Source organism: Cryptomeria japonica, chromosome 7, assembly GCF_030272615.1.
Source record: "Cryptomeria japonica chromosome 7, Sugi_1.0, whole genome shotgun sequence".
Classification (NCBI taxonomy): domain Eukaryota; kingdom Viridiplantae; phylum Streptophyta; class Pinopsida; order Cupressales; family Cupressaceae; genus Cryptomeria; species Cryptomeria japonica.
Genome location: NC_081411.1, coordinates 385870354 through 385896012, shown reverse-complemented (window position 1 = coordinate 385896012; position 25659 = coordinate 385870354). Strand labels below are relative to the sequence as shown.

The 25659-nt window shown below is 38.3% G+C and overlaps 1 protein-coding gene across 1 annotated transcript in view; it reads left to right on the top strand.

The window, feature by feature from the left end:
- The first annotated feature begins 734 nt into the window (after nucleotides 1-734).
- The window catches only part of LOC131856785 (uncharacterized), a 70355-nt gene continuing 45430 nt past the window's right edge, over nucleotides 735-25659 (top strand). The window contains exons 1-2 of the mRNA XM_059208708.1: nucleotides 735-840; nucleotides 6856-7038. Coding sequence (XP_059064691.1) covers nucleotides 735-840; nucleotides 6856-7038 — 289 coding nt within the window. The remainder of the gene's footprint in view (nucleotides 841-6855; nucleotides 7039-25659) is intronic.

Here is a 25659-nt window from a genome sequence, read left to right as displayed (position 1 = left end):
AAGAAGATGAACCCCCTTAGAGGGTTGGGAAGTAGATCTAGCTACATATGAAAAGTTGCATTTGCTAGCTAAAAGAGGTCTAGATGGGACCCTAGAACCCACAATAGGGTCACCCTTTGTAGTAGCGTTTCTAGAAAGAGTAGAAGATCCACAAGCCATAGAAACAATAGAAGCAACATCCACTGAGAGGGCATCCACGGAGGGTAGGGGAGGGAAAAAACCATACTCTATTGGGCAGGAAGCATCAATGAGAGGGGCAACCTCACAAGGTGGACCAAAGCCATCCATCGCCAAGGACAAGGCACCAGTGTCCTCCCAGTGATGCATGTAATTCTAGGTCCCCCTAAGTGTACCACATGTATAACAATAAATTAAACATTATAAATATCATGCAAGGTGTACAACACCTAGTTCCTAAGACTCTCCCACTTTTTGTATACGTTTCATAAGGAGTAACAAGTATCCTCAAACCATATTAATTACCACTCTTCTGTGATGGGAGTGAATCTCCTTTGTGTTGGTCTTTTAAACCCTATTTCCATGTTCCTTCATTAGGAGATCCTCCCATCATTTCCAATCTACTGGGTTCCCATCCTCCTATAGTGCCTTTGGATGCCAACTCTACTGCTCTGTTGGGGCCTTTGTCTATGTCATTAGGACATGCCAATGCTCATGTCCCCCTTGTGGCTGGATTTGGTCCCGTGAGTCTTGTTGTGCATCCTTCTTTTAGTCCCATGGGAGTTGATAGTGGTGGTGTTACCCCTAGGAATCCTATCTTTAATATTGGTGAAAAAATATTTGCTTGTGTTGCCAATGCTATTGTTGTTCACTCTCCTAGGGGTAAATCGTACCCTTTTCCTTATGCCAAAGCCTCCCCTATTATGGTGTGAGGGGACAATAAAAATTTCTACTAGACTTGTGGTATGATTTATAAGTTCTCTAGTCTATGACATTTCCTTCCAGATCTTCATGCAAGGTTTTGGAATCTTGGTTGCCTTTAGTGTCTAGTAAGATTGAGCTCTTTCCTTGATCTAAGGACTCTTTATTCCTTTTTTGAACTTCTAATGATAGAGATTGTTGGCATAAGTGATGAAGATAATGATGGAGAGATTGTTGGCATGTGGAGATGATGATGAGATGTCATGATGACCGGTAAAGTTATTGTTGGCATAACTGGTAAAGTTGATATGATGTGATGACCGGTAAAGTGGATATGGCTTGATGATGATGATAAGTTATTTTGATGACTTTATTTGTGTTGTCATTGATGGAAACCATGTTTTTTGAGTCATCTAAGTCATCTAGGCCTACCGGTATAGCCTAATCGATAGAGGAATGTGTTAGACAACAAAACTACTAAGTTGTTGTAAATCGGTAAATAGGAACAAAGTGACGATCAAGAGACATGTACAAATGATTGGTAAAGAGTTAGATGTTTTGGTTTTACAAGAGTGTTGAAGACAGGAACATGCACCTATGTTCCAAACCGCATCAGTAGATTTAGAGTATCGAGTGAGTTATGATTGACTATCATGAACTCTGTGAAGAAGAATGTATACCGGTAACGGATCTTTAACCAGTAATGATTTAAGGTTTGGCGGTGGATCTTATCATGTTCATAACTTAGTGATGACATGTCAGAATCCATGTGTAATAATAAGATGGTGTTTGAGCGCGTACAAGGATTGAATTTCTTGGGAAACAACAAAGTGTAGGATTTGAGAAATACAAATCCACAGAACCCAAAAGCAAACCTGCATGCAAGAAACCTGTCACAGAGAAAGAGAGAGAACGAATACAATAGTTTTGGCTCTGACAAAGAGAAAAGATGTATTATCAGAGAAAAATGAATCAAGAATATGAATAATACAAGAGATCAATCCTTATAAAGGAGATCAACACCAAAAGGAAAACCTAACCCTAAGGTGTGTGCATTTAATAATTAAATATTAATTATTAAATGACTAATATGTGCATAAAGGGAAATCTTAAGAGGAGACAAAGTTAATTAATTACTTTACTCTAACACCCCCCCTTAAGATGAGCTACAATGCAACTACAAACAATGCAGAAGAAAGCAAAGGAACTACAATGCAAAAGAGGGTCCCGGCAACAAGGCCTGATCAGGTACCCTAATACAAGAAAATCTCTATAAAGCGGAGTAAAGGAGAAAACCCAGTGGGAAAAAACTCCTCTCCAAAAAGAGATACAGAAACATGTTGAAAAGAAAACATGAAGGAAGGAAGGCCTCACTGAGACCCCCCAAGGACAACTTCCTTCACCCCAAGCATGGAGCGCAACTGAAGATAGTGCGGAGATGCCAAAGGTTTAGTGAAGATGTCTGCAACCTGCTCCTCTGTAGGAATATACTCCAAGATGAGAGAACCATCCTGAATCAACTGTCTGATGAAGTGCATGTGGATTTCAATGTGCTTTGTCCGCTGATGCTCCACTGGGTTGCGAGAAATATGAATGGCACTCTGATTATCACACTAAAGAGTAGTGGGACAATCTGGAGGAAACCCAAACTCTGTCATCGACTGCCGAAGCCATAAAACCTCCTGACTGGCTAACACTACTGCATGGTACTCAGCCTCTGTAGAGGATAATGCAATAGCAGACTGCTTCTTGCAAGACCATGTAATAGGACCAGAACCAAGGCAAAAAATGAAGCCAGAAGTAGACTTCCGATCATTGACATCACCAGCCCAATCGGAGTTAGTGAAGCCAATGATGTGAGGGGATCCTAAAGTGTAGTAAATGCCATAATGTGTGGTGCCCCGAATGTACCTCAAAATACATTTGGCTGCTTGCCAATGACTCTCATGAGGATCATGGGAGAACCGAGAGACAAGACCAACCACAAAGGAAAGATCTGGATGAGAATGTGTCAGGTACAACAAACTGCCAACCAACTGCCTGTATAAAGTGGGGTCTACTGAAGGAGTAGAGCAAGTGGAAGACAAAACAACACCTGACTGAAATGGAGTGGGGGTAGACTTGCAATCAAGCATGCCAAATCACTGAAGCATATCAAGAGCATACTTCTCCTGAAATATGGAAATCCCATCCGAAGACTGAATAACCTATAGACCCAGAAAGAAGTGCAAGAGACCAAGATCTGTCATCTCAAACTGCTCCATCAAAGCTCTCTGAACACTCTGAATCATGGAGGATGAGCTACCTGTAATGATGAGATCATCGACATATAGCACAAGAATCAAAAGATCACCCTCCTGGCGCTGAAGATACACTATGTGATCGAAATGACAGCGTGTGAAGTGAGAGGAAAGCAAAAAAGAGTCCATCTTCTCATACCAAGCCCTGGGGGCTTGTTTGAGACCATACAATGAACGACGAAGTCTGCAAACCAAAGAAGTGTCCTGCACAAATCCCTGAGGCTGCTCCATATAGATCTCCTCATGTAGGTCTCCATGCAAGAAGGCACTCTTCACATCCATCTGAAACACTGTCCATCCCTGTGAAGCTACAAGGGAAAGTACCAGGTGTATAGAATTCATCTTGGTGACAGGAGCAAAGGTCTCAGAGTAGTCAATACCCTCTACCTGAGAAAACCCCTTCGCAACAAGACGGGCCTTATACTTATCAATAGAACCATCTGCAGCATACTTGGTACGATACACCCACTTGCATCGAACCAACTTTCTTCCCTTAGGAAGAGGAAAAAGATCCCAAGTATGATTCTTCATCAAAGAAGAATACTCCTCATCCATGGCCCTATCCCACTCAAGGTGTCCTGTCGCCTCTGAAAACTTTTGAGGATCATCTGAAATGGCATGACTCAAAAGACTAGAACCAGATGTCTGAGCACGAGTGCGACGAGTATCTGAAGGATCACCTGCCAAAGAACCAGCTGCATCAACAGTATCACGGGCCCACTTCGACAAAGACGGAGCAACTGGTGGTGGTGGAGATGGTGGATCATCATCTACATCTTCCTCAAGAGATAAGTAATCCTCAAGAGATGAAGAGGAAGGAGTAGGCAATGAGGGAGAAGCTGGGGATGGAGAATCCATCTGAGGATAACACTCATCAAACTGGACATCCCGTCGAAACAGGATCAAACAACTTGTATGCCTTAACATCCTCACAGTAGCCAACAAATATGAGTGGTCAGCTCTTCCTCTCCATGGCTATCCGCTGAGCATCAGGAATAAATGCCCAAGACTCACTACCAAAAACTCAGAATGTAGAAACATCAGGCTTGACATGGGTCCAAGCCTCCTCAGGAGTCATATGTCGCAATGCCTTATGGGGCATCCGATTTTGAATATAATTGGCACAATTGACTGCCTCAGCCCAAAACGAAGTACTCATAGCTCGAGACTGTATCATACAATTAGCCATCTCCCGTAAGGTTCAGTTCTTTCTCTCAGCAACACCATTCTGCTGAGGGGTGTAAGGAACTGTAAACTGATGCTGTAAACCATGCTCAGTGCAAAAATCTCTGAAAGCCTGATTTACATACTCCCCCCCATTTTCTGTGCATATCCTCCTGATAGAAAGTCCAGATTGCTTCTCCACAAATGTCTTAAAAATCCTGAATGAGTCAAAGACATCAGACTTGTACTTAAGAAAGTACACCCATGTACGTCTGGAGAAGTCATCAATAAAAGTGAGCACATAACGGGCACCTAAAAAAGGAGTCAGAAAGGACATAAGATCACTGTGTACCAACTCTAGGGCAGCCCTAGCACGAGAGGCTCAACCCTTAGGAAAAGGATCTCGATGATGTTTGCCAAGGACACAACCACGACATACACCATCCGTACAAGAAATCTGTGGAAGCCCAATCACAAGTGCCTGTGTACTCATCTGCTATAGATATCTGTAATTGACATGACCAAAACGCTCATGCCAAAGCCTGCTCACTGAATCTGCATGTGCTATAAGAGAGGAACCAACAGTGTCTGAACTCTCAAAGCCATCAAAACTATATAAGTGAGATGCAGAATCCACACTCCCAGTAGCCACAACCAAGTCAAGATCATGAAGATCTCGAATAACCACATCATGAGGTGAGAACTCAACTGTCTTACTAGAGCCAGAGTGGCAAATCTGATAAACGGATAGAAGGTTTGTCGAAATGTCAGGAACCAAAAGCACATCTTGAAGACAACCACCATCCAATGAAATAGTACCAGAACCCTGAATGGAAAGTTGTGCTAAGTCACCAACTACAATATGTCTAGTGCCGGTAGGGGCAAGAGCGGTGACCAAATCCTCTGTGTGTGTCATATGGTGAGAAGCACCAGAATCTAGAATCCAAGTGGATGCGGAGGACAATGCTCGTGCAGAAAGAGCATGACCTTTCCCTGTGGGCTGTGAAGGGGGTTGTGGTGCACTGATATTATGCTGCCGCATGGCTTCCTCCAAAGCCTCTAAACGTTTCCAACACCTGGAAACGGGATGTCCTTCCTTGCCACAAAAACTGCAAGGATCACCTGATTTCTTCTTAGTCTTGGAGGAAGACTCACCAGACTTTGAAGATTTGCCCTGTTTAGAATTGGACTGTGGTTTTGAATCAAACTTAGGTGGTGGCTTGGAGGGATTCTCACTAGCCTCTGAATCTTTCTTAGGCTTCAGTTTCTGCTTCTGTTTTCCTTTGGAGGACTGGGCTACCAATGCTTGGTTCTGTGAACTTGAAAGTGAATCCAACTACTTAAGCTTAGCTTGCTCACGAGTCAAACGATCACAAAAAACCTCAAAAGAAGGCATGACATGGCGAGCACCCAAGGCATCCATGGTGGAATAGAAGGTCGAAGAGAAGATCTGAAATGAACCCCGAAGCTTGGAGAGAATCAGGAAAATGCACTTTGTATCAGTCTTAGTCTTACCACAACCCTGCAAGATAGATCGTTGCTGTTTGAACTTCATCAGAAAGTCCTCAATAGAAGGAAATGAATCAGGTACCAAGGAAATTAACTCTGCCTCAAGCTGTTCTGAACTCGTTGACAGTACCAAAAAGTCCTTCAAACTTGGTCCAAATGGCTCGAGGAGTGAGACAACCCTCAAGATGAAACTAGAGATTGTCGGAAATGTGTAAAGCCATCAATCCCATAGCCTGATCCATATTGTTCCTGTGCTGCATAACCTCAAATGGACGTGTCAACTGAGGTTGAATATCATCCAAATAGGACCATAACCCCTGAGACTGAAGAAGAGTCATCATGCGACCCTTCCAAGTGTGGTAATTATGCGGTGTGAGAGAGTCAATAGGTTTGTCTGCCATCCTGTAAACTGTGTCTCAACTGCTCTGAATGTTTTAATTATTATTAAGTGGTCTTTCAGAACTAGACAGAAGATTGCAGAAGGGGTTTGATTGTTTTGTATTGGTGTTTGTATATTCTGGTTTTTTGATGTAAATAACAGAAAGCAAGAGAAAACACCCCCCCCAATGCAAAAAACTAATCCCCAGTACAAACTGAAAGCCAGAAAATGATAGAAAGCAATAACGGGTTGAGACACAATTTGGAGAACTTGAAGAATTTTTTGATGAAATAGACTATAGATCTGGAAAGAGCATAGAACCACCTTTCCGACGCCTATTCACTTTCGAAAAACGGAGCAAAAACAAGCAAGTTATGCCCCTCGGAGTGCAAAAAGGCTCTTCTAACTTTGACTGCGAAAAAATGCAATCAAACTAGAGAAATTTGAAAAAAATTTTGCACCATTAGAGCGGGATCAGAGTCAGCTTTCCAACGCCTATTCGTTCGCCAAAAACGGAGATCGGACGCCCAAGTTATGCCCGATTTTGTAAGACTGCTCCTAAAGGGACCCAGATGGGCCTTTAAGCCCTCAAGGGCTTAAAAAAAATAAGCCCTTGGTCTGCAGGGCGACTAGGGGCTAGCGCTCTGCTGGCGGCGGAGTGCCGGCGCTTGGGTGGGGCGCGGGCTGGGCGCGGGCGGCGCGCAGGCGGCAGGCGGGCGGCGGGTGGCGCGCAGGCGGCAGGCGGCGCGCGGGCAGCGCTGGGCGGGTTACCTCCCGGTGGCTGCCGGGCTGCTTACTGGCGGCGCGGTGGTTTACACTAGTTGCGCCCGGTTTTTTAAAAAAAACGTGGTTTTGTATTTTTTCTTTTTAAAATTTTTTTTTGCCTCGGTTTTCGTGCCCTAGGGCCGTACGGCCTTGGGGCAAATTTTTTTTTCCTTCTGGAGCAACTGTGTCCAAATCGGATGAATTTTATATGGAAAGAGGGGTTTTTGGGCACTACGAGCTCAACGGTGAGGTTCGTTTGGGCTCAAAGTGCACCGAAAAAAAAATACTCCCCTATTCCAAAATAAAAAATAGAAGACAAACACAGATCTGATGCAACCAAAACCTGGATCTCAAAATCTTTCAAAAGTCTGAACAAGCTGTAGTAGATCTGGCTCTGATACCATGTAGGATTTGAGAAATACAAATCCATAGAACCCAAAAGCAAACCTGCATGCAAGAAACTTGTCATAGAGAAAGAGAGAGAACGAATACAACGGTTTTGGCTCTGACAAAGAGAAAAGATGTATTATCAGAGAAAAATGAATCAAGAATATGAATAATACAAGAGATCAATCCTTATAAAGGAGATCAACACCAAAAGGAAAACCTAACCCTAAGGTGTGTGCATTTAATAATTAAATATTAATTATTAAATTACTAATATGTGCATAAAGGGAAATCTTAAGAGGAGAGCAAAGTTAATTAATTACTTTACTCTAACACAAAGTGCTTAGCAGAATGTGACAAGGATTTGATTACTTATCAAATCAATGTGCGATGATGTGCAGTGATCATTCAAAGGTGGAAATTGTCTAGAAATTTGTTGTAATGATCTATAATGTATTTTTGGTGGATTGTTTTGCTGCGCTAAATGCAAATTCATTGTATTTTGAATGTAGTTAGGATTATGTAGCCGACTCAATTGAAAAATGTATTTAGGGCTAGTTGGAGAAGGGTTTTAGTGTCGGTAGTTTGTGGAGAAGGTATTGCCGAACCAGATTGAAGTGTCTGCATATGTGTAGCAGAGTTGTACTGAAAAGGATCTGTACTAGCAAGCAAGAAAGTCTTGTGATCAGATCATTTGCCTTGTTCTTCCCTAACAGTTACAACAGTTTGAAATCCCTTAACCGGGTAGATCCTAACAAGTCTTTTATTGTAAATTCCTTCACCGGGTGGCTCATTAATTTGAGTTTGAAATCCTCTAACAAGGTTACTCCTAAGAGGGTAGAGCTCCTAACAAGGCTGAGGTAAAATCCCTTGATCGGGTGACTCCTAACAGGGTCTTCTTTTAACCGGGCATATTTTAAGCTCTTAACCAGGTTAGGCCTTTAACCGGGCGCATTCCAAAAGAGTTCAAATATTTTGTGGGTGCTAATTCCCATCATGTTTTTTCCCATTTGGGTTTCCATGTGAAAAAGATTTGTTTTCATATGGTGGTTGCATTGTTGATTTGTGCATTTGATATCTTTACTTTGTTTGCATATCTTGAAGAAATTTCATGATTAATCTTAATAATGTCATAAATATCATCAGAGTCATTAGGATCAACATTGTTAGCATGAACAACATCATCATCCATATCATCATCTAAATTAATCAAAATAGGATCTTTCACACGTAAAGGATCTATAGGTATACTCAAGGCTGATATCATCTCATTTTTCTATTTTCAATAAGATAAGAAAAGAACATCATTTCAAGATTGTAAAGGTTTAGGTTTTTTAGGTCAAAAGTAATCAATTGTGAAATTTTCAAACTTTGATGTGGGTTGGCAAAGGCTATGGTTGATCATGATAATTTGCCCATTATGAGGGAACTTCAAACACTTATGGATGGTAAAAGGGATGGCTTGTATGGAAGAGAGCCAAGGATGTACCAACTTCACATGAAACTGATCAGACATAGGGATGATAGCAAAGGTGACATCTAAGAACTTAGTACCAACCTCAACTGGAAGAGTGATGTAATCTATAGTAGGACAAGAGAAACCATCATACACCTTGATCATAACATTCAATCTGTCGTATGTTTCTTGATAAAATTATTCAGAAAAGAGATATTCTTTAGTGATAACATTCATCATCAATCATTGAGCACTCCACATATGATCTTTCCTTTAATCTTCGTAGTAATGTATAATGGTCCATTAGGTGCCTTAATAGTCTCCCTAGAGCCAAAGTTATGTAAGGTTCAGGTTTAGGTTTTTCAATAAGGTTCATAACATTGTTAGATTCCATGCCTAAATAAATAGAAGCAAAGCTATGCTTTTTAGACTCAACCACATTAGCAAAATGAGAAGGAAAAGGATCAATGAAGTTTGGTAAATTTTGATTAGGAGGTGCTACAGAATTGTTTCCTTTATCATTCACACCTTCCACAAAAATGATATTGGAATTTCTAAGATCTTGAATCTTATTTCTCAATTTGTAACATTTTTTCTGTATCATGGCCCGCTTGATGATGAAATTGGAAAAAGACTCTATGGTCAAATTGAGGTGCTAGAAGCTTAGAGGTGTATATAGGTTTTTTGGGAGGAAGTTGCAACACATTAGCATTTATCAATCTAAGCATTATATTAAGTAAAGATTAAGAAAGAGGAGTCAAGGAGTTAATTGTTAAATTATTTTCTTGTCACCTCCATTAGAATGTAATACATTGTTGAGAAATTTTATGAAACGTGGAGGGACCTTAGAGAACATAAGGAAACCTAAATACTTTCTCAAATTCTTAGGATATCTAAATTTTCGCCCACACAAGTAAAATGTTGAAGTCATTTTACTTGTTTGATTATGCCCTTGGATTAGGCTAGCTCAAAGAGGATGAATTTAACTAGAAATATATTTAATGGTCAAAACCTTATCACCTATAAGAACTTTGGTCATTATTTGAAAGATTAGTCCTTAAGAAATTGACTAAGAGTGAATGATTTGATACCAAAGAAGTTCACTACAAGTAGTAATTTTTTTTTTCATATAGCCCAAGGAGGTAAGGTTAAAATTCTTTAAATTATAGGAAAATGATCAAAAAATTGTGTGGACATAACTTTATATTCATTCCAACTTAAGATGAATGTTCTATTTATCTATAAACATAAAACATATGGAATACTTAATTCTAACTTGGGATAGTATCCAGTAAGGAGAGTAAATTTGTAGTGTTTAAAGGGCCCACCTTACATTTGGTTGCTTCATGTAAACCATGTTTCTAAACACTTGTTATATCCCATGAGTAAATGAGCCACCTTACCCTATACTCGAATGTTATGTGTTAACACAATACACTTCCCTCTTCCCTTGTACATTCTTAACTACATAAGACAACTAGCTCATTCTTGTGATACTCATGATATGTTTTCCTATTGTGACAAGAAATTAACATTGAAATGACTAACAAAAATAGGGATGTAAGATACAACTTATTGTTAAATTGGTTGAATGGACTGGAATACTGAGAGGGGGGGGGGGTGAATCTGTATTCCCACACTTTCAAAACTTTTAGAGATATATTAACCTTAACAATTGAGCTCATCAACATGAAGTAACAAATTTAAAATAAACAAATAACACAACCACAAATTGAACACCAGATTTTATACGTGGAAAACCTAAATGGGGAAAACCACATAGAGTGTTAGCTCACAAGATAATATAACTAGTTGTATAATGTTTACAAAAGGGTAGCTCACTGCCAGATGGCTCACTGCTAGATACAAAAGTGGATTACTACTAGAATGCTCACTGCAATTGAAAGTAAGAGAATTGGGAAAATTACATCTCCTAATGCATGAATTCAATTCCAAGTTAAGCTCAAATAACAACTCACAAAAATCACAGCTGATATTTTAAGGGATCACTATACCACTATCTATAATAACCTACATCAAGTCTAGTAAGGGATTATTGCACTGCTTTGCTGAGCCAACTACTTGCAGCAGATCCGATAAAGGATTACTAAAACATTGTCCATAGCTCTATCACTCACACACTCCTTACTCTGCCACATAACAAATATTCTATGTTGATCCACACACTGTTGTTTTGTCTAATGTCACACACACATATTATATGTATATATATCGGTAAACACATACACCAAAATACTATGTCGACCAAGAAAAAAATATTTACACAATAACACAATGCTTGAATCAAAGTCTCAACCAAAAACATGATAACAAAGTCGGCCTTCACTTGATCCTTTTGTAGCGTCGTAAATTGTACGCACTTGCTAGGGTGGTACAATTTCACACCTAGTTTAGCACCCGCCTTGGCGCATTTTGCATTTTGCATTGCATTTCCCCTTTAGCACTTAATTAATCAAATTAATTAGGTCTAAGGTTATATTTCATCATCTTCCACATCATAAAGTTGGGCCCTTTCATTAAAGTGTGCCCCTTTCATTTTATTCTTCCAATACATCATTTAATCAAAAACCCTAATTAGGTCCTATTTTGAACTTGGGGGCCTGATTTCGGGGGTCAAAACATCTCAAAATTAGCTGTAACTTTGGGATTCTCTCTAAAATCATCATATCTGACGGCCCTAAAAATTTGGTGAAAAGTTGTTGGGACGATGGCGCCCGGAGTGCACATGGTCCCGGACATTTTTCCCGAAATTTTAGGAGCGCGATCCAATCATAAAATAAAGCTTAACCCAAGAAATTGGCGGGATATTCAATCTCTAGGTCGGCCAAAAGTTGAAATTAAGACCTAGGGTTTCATATATAAGAGCTCTCTTTCTTCATTTGAAATAGGAAGAATTTTGGTTTCAAGGACCTCATATGCAGCGAAAGAGCAGATCTTTGAAGACTTCAATAACATTCAACATCCATCCATCAAGCATTCATCAATTTCATTCATTTAGGGCTTGGGAGAAATTGAAGAACAACAGGAGATTACCGACTGAAGATTGGCTTGTACTCCTCCCTTGAGGGTTGGGTATGATTTCATGTTGTTTTCATGTCTTTGCATAAGCTTCAATATATCCTTTATTCATTCTTTAGATCACTTTGCATCTTGAGTTAGAGCATTTACATTATCATTTACAAGCAATTAGGGTTTACTTTCTAGGTTGCTCTAGTTTGCTTTCTTGCATTTAAGGACCTTGCACACACACTAGGTCTGCACACACAATACATTTTACAATACAATTTGGCTATTCGTGGAGGTGGAAATCACCGAAGCGGGGGTTTGACTAAGGCAAAACCCTATATAGCTGCCCATACCCTTTTCAGATATAAGTGCAGGTTTCGGGACTCGAACGACGCCGCAGGTGACAGATCCGGAAGAAGCAGACGGAGACCAAACAACACACCAAATCTCAAAGCAAAAGACCAGGACAGGGGCGTGGGGCGCCCTGGTCCTGCCAGGACAGGGGCACTGGGCACCCTGGTCCCTGGGACAGGGGCGTTGGGCGCCCTGGTCCTCCTGACAGACAACATTTTCAGCATTTTTGACAGCTTTTCCAGAGTGCAAAACAGCAGTTTCCGGAGCAGTTTCAAGGGCAGAATCAGGACAGTGGCGCCCGCGCCCCTGTCCTGAACATTTTCATTCATATTTTAACACCGGGTACGCATCTGCACTCTTGTCTTGTCCTTGTGTTTACAGCTTTCCATTGTTTAAGTTCAATTCTGCAATCTTGTTATTAGTTCATACTTGCACTTTGGGGTTAGGAATTGAACTTGCATCATTTCATCTTTCTATTACAACAAAGGAATAGAAATCCTATTAGGTAGCCCGTGGCTCTCTCTTCCACAAAAAGAAGTAGCCAATTGTGTGATACCTCTAGGCTCTTTCGTATTCCACAAATGTGTGATTGAAGGTGAGATTAGGGCATGTTTGCTTAGTGTCACTTTTTCCCCCACACATTTTGGTGAACCCGACGTGAATCTATCATTGCTTCCTCTTGCATTGTATTTGTTAGATCTAGATCTAGATTTAGTGTGTTTTCATTTCATTTTCATTAAAAAGAAAAAAAAAAAAAAGTGTTTTTCTTTGAATCGTGTGTTTAAATTTTATGCAATTTCAAAATGTCAGATTTTTATTTGCAAGATGTTCATATTTGTGATGATTATGAGTTAGATGAAGCTTTAGATGAATTTTTGAAACCTAAATATACAAAACCTTCATTTTACCAAAAACTCATAAACATTGTTACTATGCCATTTTGTTGTGATGAGAAAGATAAGTCGAATGATTCCTCTCAAGGGTACATTCCTATCAGCTCTTCCACTAAATCTAGTAACATGGTTGTTTTCAATGATCCCCTCTATGAAGAGATATCTCCTTTTGAATCAAAAGATAAACCTTTTAATAGATATGATCATGCTTTGTTGAATGATGCCCTTGATGCCTTTGTGTCCCCTAAAAAACACTTCCTTCATGAGGATCCTTTTGTGCAAGAAGATGACATTATCCTTACATTTCCTAGTGATGGCCTTTCCTTTTCCAACAAAATTCCCACTAGAGATGATGAATTAATGATAAATGCTTACCTTACCCATAAGCATCCCTTAAAGAAAGAAGATGAAATAATAAGCAATTTCCTTAATTCTCTCTCCCCTATTGAACATATTTTGAGGAAAGAGGATGAGTTTAACACATCTATTGATTCTCTCCCTCCTAAGGATGAGGAATTAATAAACAATGTTATCTCCTCTCCCGAAATTGACAATACTTCAAACATTCCTTTCAACAACCTCACTATTTGGGATGAACCATTAGAAGAAGGTATAGATTATTCTCTATCCCATGAGAGAACCCTAGCCAAAGGGGATGAAATCAAGATGGAAAACTCCCTTGATAGTTTCTCACCTTCCTGGAATCTCAATCATTCTCCATCTAAAAATAAAGCATCTCCCTCTCCTCAACTTGGTTCTACTCATAAGGAAACCCTAGTTCAAAGCAAGGTGGTTAACATCTCTTTCAAAGATCTCCCTCTCAAAAGTCAGACTTTAGAGAGTAATGTTGATCCTTCTCCTAGAGAGTTTATTCCCCATGTAGATCCTATGATGATAAAGGATGATATGACCTTTCCTAGTATTACTCTTCCTACTAGAACATCAATGCCTATCCCTTGTCTCTCTCCTAAAATTGATTTGATCCGTGATAAGATTTTAGTGCAAGAGAAGACTATCAATAATTCTTCCAACACTTTTGTTCATTCCTCTAAACCATCCTCAATCAATTTGATACATGTGAATGAAACACCTAACAAACCTCTCTTCACTGTCCAAGGTGCTTGTCCTTCTCAAAATTCTCAACCTTTAAATAAGCCTATCTTAGTGGTTCAAGGCGGTTATGCTAATGATTCTTTTTGCACTCCTAAGAAACCTATTATTACTGTGCAAGAAGGTTATTCCTCTAAGAGCCCTTATGAGTATGCTAAGCAATTGACTAGAGAGAGTTATCATGTGGTTGCCCATACTTATAATACTAGAAACAATAGGCAACCTACTCCTCCTCCAGTTATCCCAACTTCACTTCCTCCTTCCCAACCTATTCTTCCCCAAGCTCCACGTATTTCACAAGTTCTTGGTAAGGAATATGATCTCATAGAACAACTTAAAACTACCCCTGCTAAGATATCCCTTTGGGATTTGATCCAAACTTCTTCCGCTCATCATGGAATGTTACAAGATGCCTTGAAAGATTTGAATGTTCCTCCACCTAATACATCTAGTAATATAGTGTCTTTGGTTAACTCTATGATGAATCCTAAAGCTCAAATTGTGTTTACTCAAGATGAGTTGCCTACTAGTGAAATTCAACATCAATATGATCCCTTGATGATTGTGGTTATCATAAATGACACTGCTATAAGACGAACACTGGTAGATAATGGTTCTGGCCTTAATGTGTGTAGCATTAATCTATTGCATAAGATGAATGTGGATACATCCCTTATTGAGCCTGACTCTCATCCCATTCGAGGCTTTGATAATGTGGCTAAGTCTTGATTAGGTATTATCACCTTACCCATCACAGTGGGACCTGTTACTTTGCCTACTCCTATCCATGTTATGTCGGGAAATCTAACATACAACTTGTTATTAGGGAGACCTTGGATTCACGGTATGCAAGCTGTCCCCTCTACATTGCATAGACAAGTTAAATTTATTTATAACAATAAGACATATACCTTGATAGGTGATACTAATTTTCAAGCTTGTTTACAAACATCTACTTCCAAAGGGAGTTCTTCTAAATCTTCCTCTTCTAGTGATGACTCTTTACCTATGGACAAATCATCATCCTCTGATAATCAAAATTCTTTGGATGAAGATTCTTCTCAACTTGAATCTACACATGAAGAGGCTTTTGATCCTGAGAAGGTTCTCACAGAAGACGACTGGGGATCTCTTGATTTCACTCCCACCTTCGTAGGTGAGTATAGGGTTCCTCCTAGAGAGCTTAAAGTTAAAAAGAAGGAAGAAACTAGAGATCAATCAGTCTTACCTGAACCTATGAGTAATAATTTTGTGGCCGCTTCTCAAACTTCTTCTCCTCACACTTCTAATTCTGAAGAGTTTGATTCTTTGTCTTATGAAAAACCGCCTTCTCTTTTTGAAATGGCTGATCATTATGGTCGTGGTTTTCGCATTTTTGCTAAGCATGGGTATCATGGAAATGGTTGTGGCGCTCACGAACAAGGGATAAAGGTTCCTCTAGAGAATAATCTTCACAATTATGCCTTTGGACTTGGCTATAATCCCTACAAGCCCACCAAAGCATCTAAAAGACCATCTCTCAGTGTGAATGCTATATTTAGTAGTGATGATGATCTCACTTCAACTAAATCATCTTCTACTTCTATCAACTCTCATTCCCCTCATAAGGAAATCTTGGCGATGAACAAATCTCTTTATGACTCCCCTCAAATTTCTAAATCCACTTATGAATCTTTATCTCATATTCATCATAAAGTCCTTTCCTCTAGGGATAAGGCTCTAATAAATTACACTCATCCCTCTTCTAAGATTTCTTGTGACTTTTCTTCTTCAATTTTTATCACTTTATACATGTTTTTGATCTCACTTATAGTTGAGCATTTAGCATGTCATATTCAAATACCTCATTCAATCTATCATGTCTTTAAATAACATTAATGGCTGTTATGTTGCTCATCATTATGTGACATTGGTAGCTCATTTACTGGGGGCTCATTGTCATTCATGATGGTACAATTTCAAGTGCAATCATATTTTTGAAGCAACATAATAGCCTAATTTTCTTGTTCCTATGGGGACAAGAATGATTTCATACATCTCTTCTTTTTATGGTTAAAATTTCCCTTTGGGGTAATAGTGTGGAAATATTGATCATCTTTTCTTTAGAATCCTCTTTTCCTAGATATGGGAGAAGATGTGTATTCTCTTTCTTATCCTACCCACTTCTTGTGGGAAGCATTTTTACATACACTAATGTCTTGCTTGCATGAACTCATGTGAGTATGTAGTACATTTTGCTTATGTCTAAATCTCTCCCTAGAAGATTGTGTAAGTCCTTCATCCTTTGGGAGGCAATGATCTTTCCTTATTTTTATCTAAGGATCCACTTTTTCCTATTTTGTGGATGGTGTGGACTTTATTACTTGATGTTATGCCTTGTACGCATTTGTTGTTGTTTGTTCAAGGATTCTCTCTTACAAGAGGTGTAAGTCCTTAACTACAACCTCTTTTGCACTTGGTAAAATACATCCATAATGAATTCACTCTCCCAATTGGGTTAAAAAGAGCGTCATCCTTCATTAAGAATCACTTTCACCTCGCAAAAGAAGGAGGTATTGCATTCTTATTCTCTTCTTTGTCTTATTCTAGAAGATGTTATATTTGTCTAAGACAATTCCTCTTGGGGATAGGTGTCTTTTGTACAAAGATTTCTTCTCCTCTAAGGATCTCCTTTACACATACTACAAGATATCCCTTTTCAACTATCTAATCCTTGCTTAAGGAGTAAAAAACTCTCTTGCTTGGATCTATGACATTGTTGCATTTTTGGGGTATCTTCTTTTGTGATGAAGGTAGGTATCCTTGTTCTACTTTGCTTATGACATAAACATTACACTTTTTGAGCAATGGGTCATTCTCGGAACCAGAGCACAGACTCTTAGAGCGAGATGTCTCCATTTTTCTTTTATGCAAGGTTATTATTCTCGGAACCAGAGCACAGACTCTTAGAGCGAGATGTCACACTTTTGTACTATACATATACAGGTTGTAGCATACTCGGGCATAGACTCCTATGAGGTGCTTCTAACCTCCCTTACACACACATGCACGAGGTTGAGTGGAACTAGCAGCATAAGGCTAGACTTTCTCACTCTCCTCCCTTACATGGATCACCTAGACAAACTCTAGGGGCTAGTTTTCCATGTCCTTTTTCCCATGGATCACCTAGACAAGATCTAGGGGCGAGAAGTCCGTGTTTTTCTCTCTCACTATTCTTCTCATGGATCACCAATGTGTGTATTCATGCTTTTTTCCTTTCTTTTCTTCTCTTTGCATTTTGTTTCCATTTACATCCTTCATCTTGTGTTAGAGAACTCTCAAATCCTCACACTCTTTGTTGTGTTGGAATTGAGATTTAGTCCTCTTTCTTACCAAATGATTCTCCATTAGTTTTTGATCTCATATCGAATCTTCTTGTGAGCATTTGTCATCAATATTCTTTAACAATTCGAAGTGGTAAACATGATACCCTGTTTCAACTCACTAAAATTAGCAAGCCGAAACAGGGGGGGGGCATATAGCTACCCTCAAATTTTCATCACCTTCCTTAGTAAGCATTAGGTGATTTTGTGATCTAACGTGTGTTTTGTAGGGTGCAGTGCCTAACTGTGTACTGCAGATACCGCTGGGGGCTTCATTCGACAGACTTATGGATATATCCTTTTTCAAATAATGTTTACTTTTCTGTACTTTAGCTTGCATATGCACATAGTGTTCATATGACCGCTAAAGTGGGGGCTAAATGTAGCGTCGTAAATTGTACGCACTTGCTAGGGTGGTACAATTTCACACCTAGTTTAGCACCCGCCTTGGCGCATTTTGCATTGCATTTCCCCTTTAGCACTTAATTAATCAAATTAATTAGGTCTAAGGTTATATTTCATCATCTTCCACATCATAAAGTTGGGCCCTTTCATTAAAGTGTGCCCCTTTCATTTTATTCTTCCAATACATCATTTAATCAAAAACCCTAATTAGGTCCTATTTTGAACTTGGGGGCTTGATTTCGGGGGTCAAAACATCTCGAAATCAGCTGTAACTTTGAGATTCTCTCTAAAATCATCATATCCGACGGCCCTGAAAATTTGGTGAAAAGTTGTCGGGACCATGGCGCCCGGAGTGCACATGGTCCCGGACATTTTTCCCAAAATTTTAGGAGCGTGATCCAATCATAAAATAGGTCTTAACCCCAAGAAATTGGCGGGATATTCAATCTCTAGGTCGGCCAAAAGTTGAAATTAAGACCTAGGGTTTCATATATAAGAGCTCTCTTTCTTCATTTGAAATAGGAAGAATTTTGGTTTCAAGGACCTCATATGCAGTGAAAGAGAAGATCTTTGAAGACTTCAATAACATTCAACATCCATCCATCAAGCATTCATCAATTTTATTCATTTAGGGCTTGGGAGACATTGAAGAACAACAGGAGATTACCGACTAAAGATTGGCTTGTACTCCTCCCTTGAGGGTTGGGTATGATTTCATGTTGTTTTCATGTCTTTGCATAAGCTTCAATATATCCTTTATTCATGCTTTAGATCACTTTGCATCTTGAGTTAGAGCATTTACATTATCATTTACAAGCAATTAGGGTTTACTTTCTAGGTTGCTCTAGTTTGCTTTCTTGCATTTAAGGACCTTGCACACACACTAGGTCTGCACACACAATACATTTTACAATACAACTTGGCTATTCGTGGAGGTGGAAATCACTGAAGCGGGGGTTTGACTAAGGCAAAACCCTATATAGCCGCCCATACCCTTTTCAGATATAAGTGCAGGTTTCGGGACTCGAACGACGCCGCAGGTGACAGATCCGGAAGAAGTAGACGGAGACCAAACAACACACCAAATCTCAAAGCAAAAGACCAGGACAGGGGCGTGGGGCGCCCTGGTCTTTCCAGGACAGGGGCACTGGGCGCCCTGGTCCCTGGGACAGGGGCGCTGGGCGCCCTGGTCCTCCTGACAGACAGCATTTTCAGCATTTTTGACAGCTTTTCCAGAGTGCAAAATAGCAGTTTCCGGAGCAGTTTCAGGGGCAGAATCAGGACAGTGGCGCCCGCGCCCCCGTCCTGAACATTTTCATTCATATTTTAACACCGGGTATGCATCTGCACTCTTGTCTTGTCCTTGTGTTTAGAGCTTTCCATTGTTTAAGTTCAATTCTGCAATCTTGTTATTAGTTCATACTTGCACTTTGGGGTTAGGAATTGAACTTGCATCATTTCATCTTTCTATTACAACAAAGGAATAGAAATCCTAATAGGTAGCCCTTGGCTCTCTCTTCCACAAAAAGAAGTAGCCAATTGTGTGATACCTCTAGGCTCTTTGGTATTCCACAAATGTGTGATTGAAGGTGAGATTAGGGCATGTTTGCTTAGTGTCACTTTTTCCCTCACACACCTTTACATGCTTCCTTTACATACTCCATTTACTGAGTCATACACCTTAATTATCAGAGCAAAACAAGGGTCTAACAGACCCTTAGACTCAAACCCATAAGCACAAACACATAGATACAAATACCATGGATTTCACAAATTTCAAAACATAAAATAGATAGAGTTGATATGAATGATACCACTGGTACCAGAACACACACAATTGATACTAGAACTGGATACAAACCAAGGTAAGCAAAACACACAATTTCAAAGAAGGAAATCTTTTGAAAATGACTCTAGTAGAACATATTAATTTTACTGCAACATATCACATACATACCTATCTTCCACTATTGCTCAACAAGCCTCATCTGGTCCAATTGGGTAACCATGTTTGACATCAATGACAACAATGACAATATTCACATAATTCTAACAATATCCCCTTTTTCATTGATGATAAAATATCTCTCAAAAACACATCCGTATATAACTCCCCCTTACTCATACACCTCCATTTACCTTTCTCCTCTTTGAAATCAAGGACAAAGAGTGCCTTTGATGAAAAAGAAAAGTATGAAAAATAAATGCATTCAGCAAAAAAATTGTCAAAATTGCATACCAACTCAAAAAGATTCTCAACTACTTCTCTTCTGAAATACCTGCTTATACTTCTCCTTCAATTCCATAAGAAGAACCTTCCAGGAATGTACAACCAATTTAATGCTAACATATAAAATTCTCCACTCCACCAATACATCAAAAACATGAGAAAAACTATCTAGAGAAAATATATTCTACTCATTTTCAACTGCATCATTAAACAATGCAAAGAAATGTTCCAATTTTTCTTTAATAATCTCCTTTAATTTTTAGAAAATATAGACACAATCCTCCTTCTGCCTCTGCAAGGATAACAATTTAGACTACAGGGAATTCACCTTCTTCCTTTTCTCACCATCTTTCTTGCTCAGAAAATCAAATGTCTTACTGATATAACTCAATTCTTCCTCAAAAGATTCAACTTTTGCTTTATGCTTCACCATAGTAGCTGGCCATGAAAGACAATACTTATAAATTTTTCTAGCACTATCGATACAATATGATTTCATTTATGCAAACTGATAGAGACCTTTGTAAATTGCTGCATATCTCAAACATACTTTGCATATTATCAGTTTTCGTCTCTTAATCATTTATACTAATAGGTTGCACAACCGAATTCTCTTTAATTAACTTAGACAAAGATTCTAGATGCACATCACTAACATCTTCAATTTTAACATTGTTCCAGAGCAAATAATCTATCAGGACTTCCAAAATTCTAACTGACTCAACAAAGTAAGCCACATCTCACCAATTTTCTTTATTCCTTATCCTCTACTAATGATTTCCAAAAAATCAACCTCATCATCATCAAATTTAGATACTTTTACTTTCTACTCTGCAACAACCACTTCTTCCTTAACCACAAGGGATTTTGGATCTTTAATATCAACAATGTCTTTCTCATTTTGATCCTTTTTTTTCTTCTTAGATCCCAAGGTACTAGTAAGAATAACCTCTTTCCTTTTTCTCTTTCTGGAGGATGAACTCTCCTTAGATAAACTAGTAGTAGGAGATACCAAGTCGATACACCAAGCATCTAGAAATGATTTGAAGTAAGCATCACAAGTTTCTTCTCTCTTATCCAATCCATTCAACTATCGAAAGATTTGTCTAGCAATTGGAACATGGGACTCCCACAACACATTTTCCTTTTCTTATAAAGATCCTAGACAATACATATCCAAACAAACAAGCAACAATCCAAACCGGAAGTGGTAACCATGCTCTTTTGTCATCTTGATGTTTTCTATCAATATATTCTTTAATAATTCACACAATTTGAATACTATGTCTTCCATAACAAGAATATGCACCATATATATAACAATAGACAAAGTAAAACCTTCCCTATTTCTAAAATAAATCTTGTATGAGATACTATATGAAACATACCTCACAATGGGATTGATAATTTTGTTGATCAATAGGTCTCTCTGATCACCCATCACACTGGTTAGGGTTACAATTTCCTTGTTCTTTATAGATTTATTAACTGGTACAAATCCTTTGTCGCACAAACCAGTGGGCTGAAATAATCTCCTTCGTGATTAGATAGGGTTTGTCCAATTTGATATAATCATTCTGCACATGACTTAGAATTACTTTGATCACATCCTCATTGTCAAACCAGGAAAAATTGGTCCATAGATCCAATCCTTTATACTCAAATTCCTTAATCTTCAGCAAATATGCTTCACTTAAACTCTTTTCCACCTTTCTCATCTTCTTAGGGTTAGATTCATCTAGCCATACCTTCTCCAAAATTTGAAAATCTTCGACGCTTGACTCCTCGACGATCATCTTGGATTCCATGACTACTAGCTCTGCTTCTCTACTCTTTTCTCTTCAACTGCACACAACCTCTTCGAGCACTTCTACTTGCATGATAAAGAAATAGTCTCAAACATTGATACTTATCTTTCCAAAATATCTTCTAAGGTTTTTTTTCCAAAAAAGTGTCTCATTAATGATGTCAATAAACTTAATGAATTACTGAATTGCACACCTAACATAGTTATGCTAGATCGACAACATGAACTAACTCGAGATTCTGGTACACCAGGAAAGCCCCCATTGTTCACCTCCTTTCTCCAAACCATGAATTCCTTTTTCTTTGATTCACTATCCTTTACTGCATTCTTCTCTATACACTTCTTGAATTCATTCTTACACTAATTAGCACAATGTCTAGATTGCTTGCACTTGTAACAATTTATTTTTCTTTGCACTGAATTTGTTGAATGCGATCTATATCTGCACTAATTGGCTTTGTGACCATAGCCATTTCATACATAACAATATCCATGAAAGCTATTATTCACCTTATTCGTTCCAACTAGATTATGATTCTGACTCATTGCATGATTTATATAGTAATTTGCTTTATGAACAAACTTCTTGCAATTGTAACATTGAATGCTTCAATAGTCTGCAACTTTATGACCAAATTTATTGCATTGAAAATAATAACCATTAAATGATGGATACCTATGTCCATTCAATTGACGAACCAATGGTATCTTTGAATTAGATCTCTGATTTTGGATTGTTCTTGCATCTTCAAGTTTCTTCTCTACTTCTATCTTAACCTCTTTTCCTTTATCATTCTAATTTGAACTTTCATTGGGCTAAAATACTAGTCCAGTCTTGTCTAAATGAGCTTTCTACATGTTAATTGGGTCTTCTAAAAGTTTACTACTATCAAGAACCTTACTTTCTTCCTTCAACTTCTTCACTTCTTTTTCTAGCTTCTCACATTCTTTAGTCTTCATCTTAATTGATTCTTTTAGGTTTCTTCTATCTTGGTCTTCTCCTCAATCTTCATCATCAAATGTTTAATGGTCTCAATCACTTTCTTCAATTGATTGTTAACTTTTGTATGTCTCAACTTGAACTTCCAGATCTGTTCTCATAGCTTTTGTACACATTCATTCACTACCTTCACATTCTCTTTCAATTACTCATTCTCAGACTCAACACTTTCTAGATCTTCAAGAGCTATCTATAATTTTTCATCTAACCGATATCCTTTGGTCATACTCATCAGTGCCATGATTCAACCAACAAGGATCCCTCTCAAGCAGTTAATCTTTCAAGCAAGGGACCAAAGCTCTGATGCTAATTTTGGGTTGAATAGATTGTAATACTAAGAGGGGGGGTGAATTAATATTCTCATACTTTCAAAACTTTTATAGATAAATGAACCTTATCAATTAATCTCATCAACATGAAGTAACAAATGCAAAATAAACAAATAACATAACCACAAATAGAACACCGGATTTTATACGTGAAAAACCCAAATTGGAAAAAACACAAAGAGTGTTAGCTCTCAAGATAATATATCTATTTATACGGTGTTTACAAAAGGGTGGCTCACTGCTAGATTGCTCACAGTCAGATATAAAAGCGTCTCACTACTAGAATGCTCACTACAATAGAAAGTAAAAGAACTAGGAAAATTGAATCTCCTAATGCATGAATTTAGTTCCAAGTTAAGCTTATATAACTGAAGAGGGGAAAACGAGCAAATGTAGGATTAGATGGTTAGTATTCATATAAAACATTAAAACATATAATAAACCATTTATACCTTGCTATCTTTCCTTCTCCTTCGGATTAGACCTTCAGTGAAGTGAAGAATGCACCCCTTCCTCACTTGAGTGGATTGCTCCTTGATGGGGATGTGGATTACTCTCCTTTTCTCAACAAGAGGGATTGGATTTTATAGGATTTGATAGGATTTTGTATGGATTTGGATTGGAATATTGAAGGAAGAAGAGAGAGGAGAAACAAACAACATGAGAATTCTATGGAGGAAGTGGATCCTTTTGTGAGGAAATGATCTTCCCATTTATAGATTTGATGAGGCTGATGAAGGGCCAAGATTGATTTTCTTATGGAGGGCTGAAATTGATTTAAGATAGAAGGCATGGATCAGTGATGCCTTGGGAAAATAAACAGGAATATAAAATTCCTTGAGAAGAGGGGGGAAAGAAAATTTGAATTTCAAAATGAGGAATTAAAAATTCCAAAATAAGGATACATTAAGGGATTGAAAGAAATTTGAATTTATTTGTGAGTGGGAATATAAAACTGAAGGATAATGATAAGAATGGTCATGAGAGATTCTAGAAGGATTAATTAGGTTGAGTGGGATTAGGAAAAGTGATTTGTATGAATCACATGACTAGGTTAATTAATTAAAATTAACTAATTGAGTGGGTTTAGAGGAAATAATGATTGAGATGACTTTAGAATAATTTGATAAATTAATTATTGGATAATAGCGATAAGATTAATTAAATTGGATTTAATTAACACTAAGAAGAATAAGTACAACACAATTAAATAAATTAATTATGTTGACAGGCTTAAATTAATAAAATATTAATTTTAGGTGTCTACATTTTGCCCCTCTTTGATATAGCATCATGAAATGATGTTATATCAAAGAAGAATAGAACATAGTGGAAGAAAGAGGATAAGGACTAGTAGCATGATGCCACAGTTATAAGGTGAGGAAGAATGACGAGGAGGAAGGATGACGAGGAAGTAGTTGTATGCCCCCTCGAGAGGACATGCGGGTTCGAAGAACATGGGTGTGCTCTCGAAATGGTTTAGAAGACTAGGTGATGAAAGCATGAAGATGATGAAAGAGGGAACGAGGATGGATTGGATTCTTGTGAATGAAATGAGATAAAGAAATGATAAAGGGATGGGATTTTTTGTTGAGAAAATATAGAGAGCAAACCTAGGTTTGATATTGCCATGAATAATCTATATCACTGATTATAAGAACCAGGATGACATGAAGATCTGAGGCATGGAATGACACTCAGTCAAACAAAAATGCCTTGCACACAAACATGCAAGTGTTGATAAACACTAATGCAGGATTGTCGGTTCGCACAAGGAAAACCTTCAAACACACCATGTCATGAAAAACTATGCCCTATTATACACCAGCCAAGACATACCAAGATATAGGATGATCAAGGTAGTCCTGAACAAATATACTCCCGGGACACAATGCAGAGCCAAAATAATGACTCTGTTTTGATAGAATTTTGTCATAGAATTCCTTCTTAGGTCTTGTGTCAGGATAATATTTGGGTTAAAAGACTTTCCTAGTTGATGCCTTTTTAAGTATTTCAAGAAATGATTTATCATATACCTAAGGTTGTTATATAATGATTTCTAAATGGTTCATCTATGTAAATTATCTAAACCAATCTTAGAATGTGGTTTAATTTATGTTATGTTAACATTAGTAGATACACATTCTTTTGTGCAAATTAACACCATGATGTAGGGTCAGCCAAGATGAAAGAAAGACTAAGTTGGCGGTTAAGAGGAACATCAACATGCCACTACGATGCAGACCCAGTCAAAGTGAAGCAACATTGAAGAAGATCATAACCACTTGATCGCTTCATTAGTA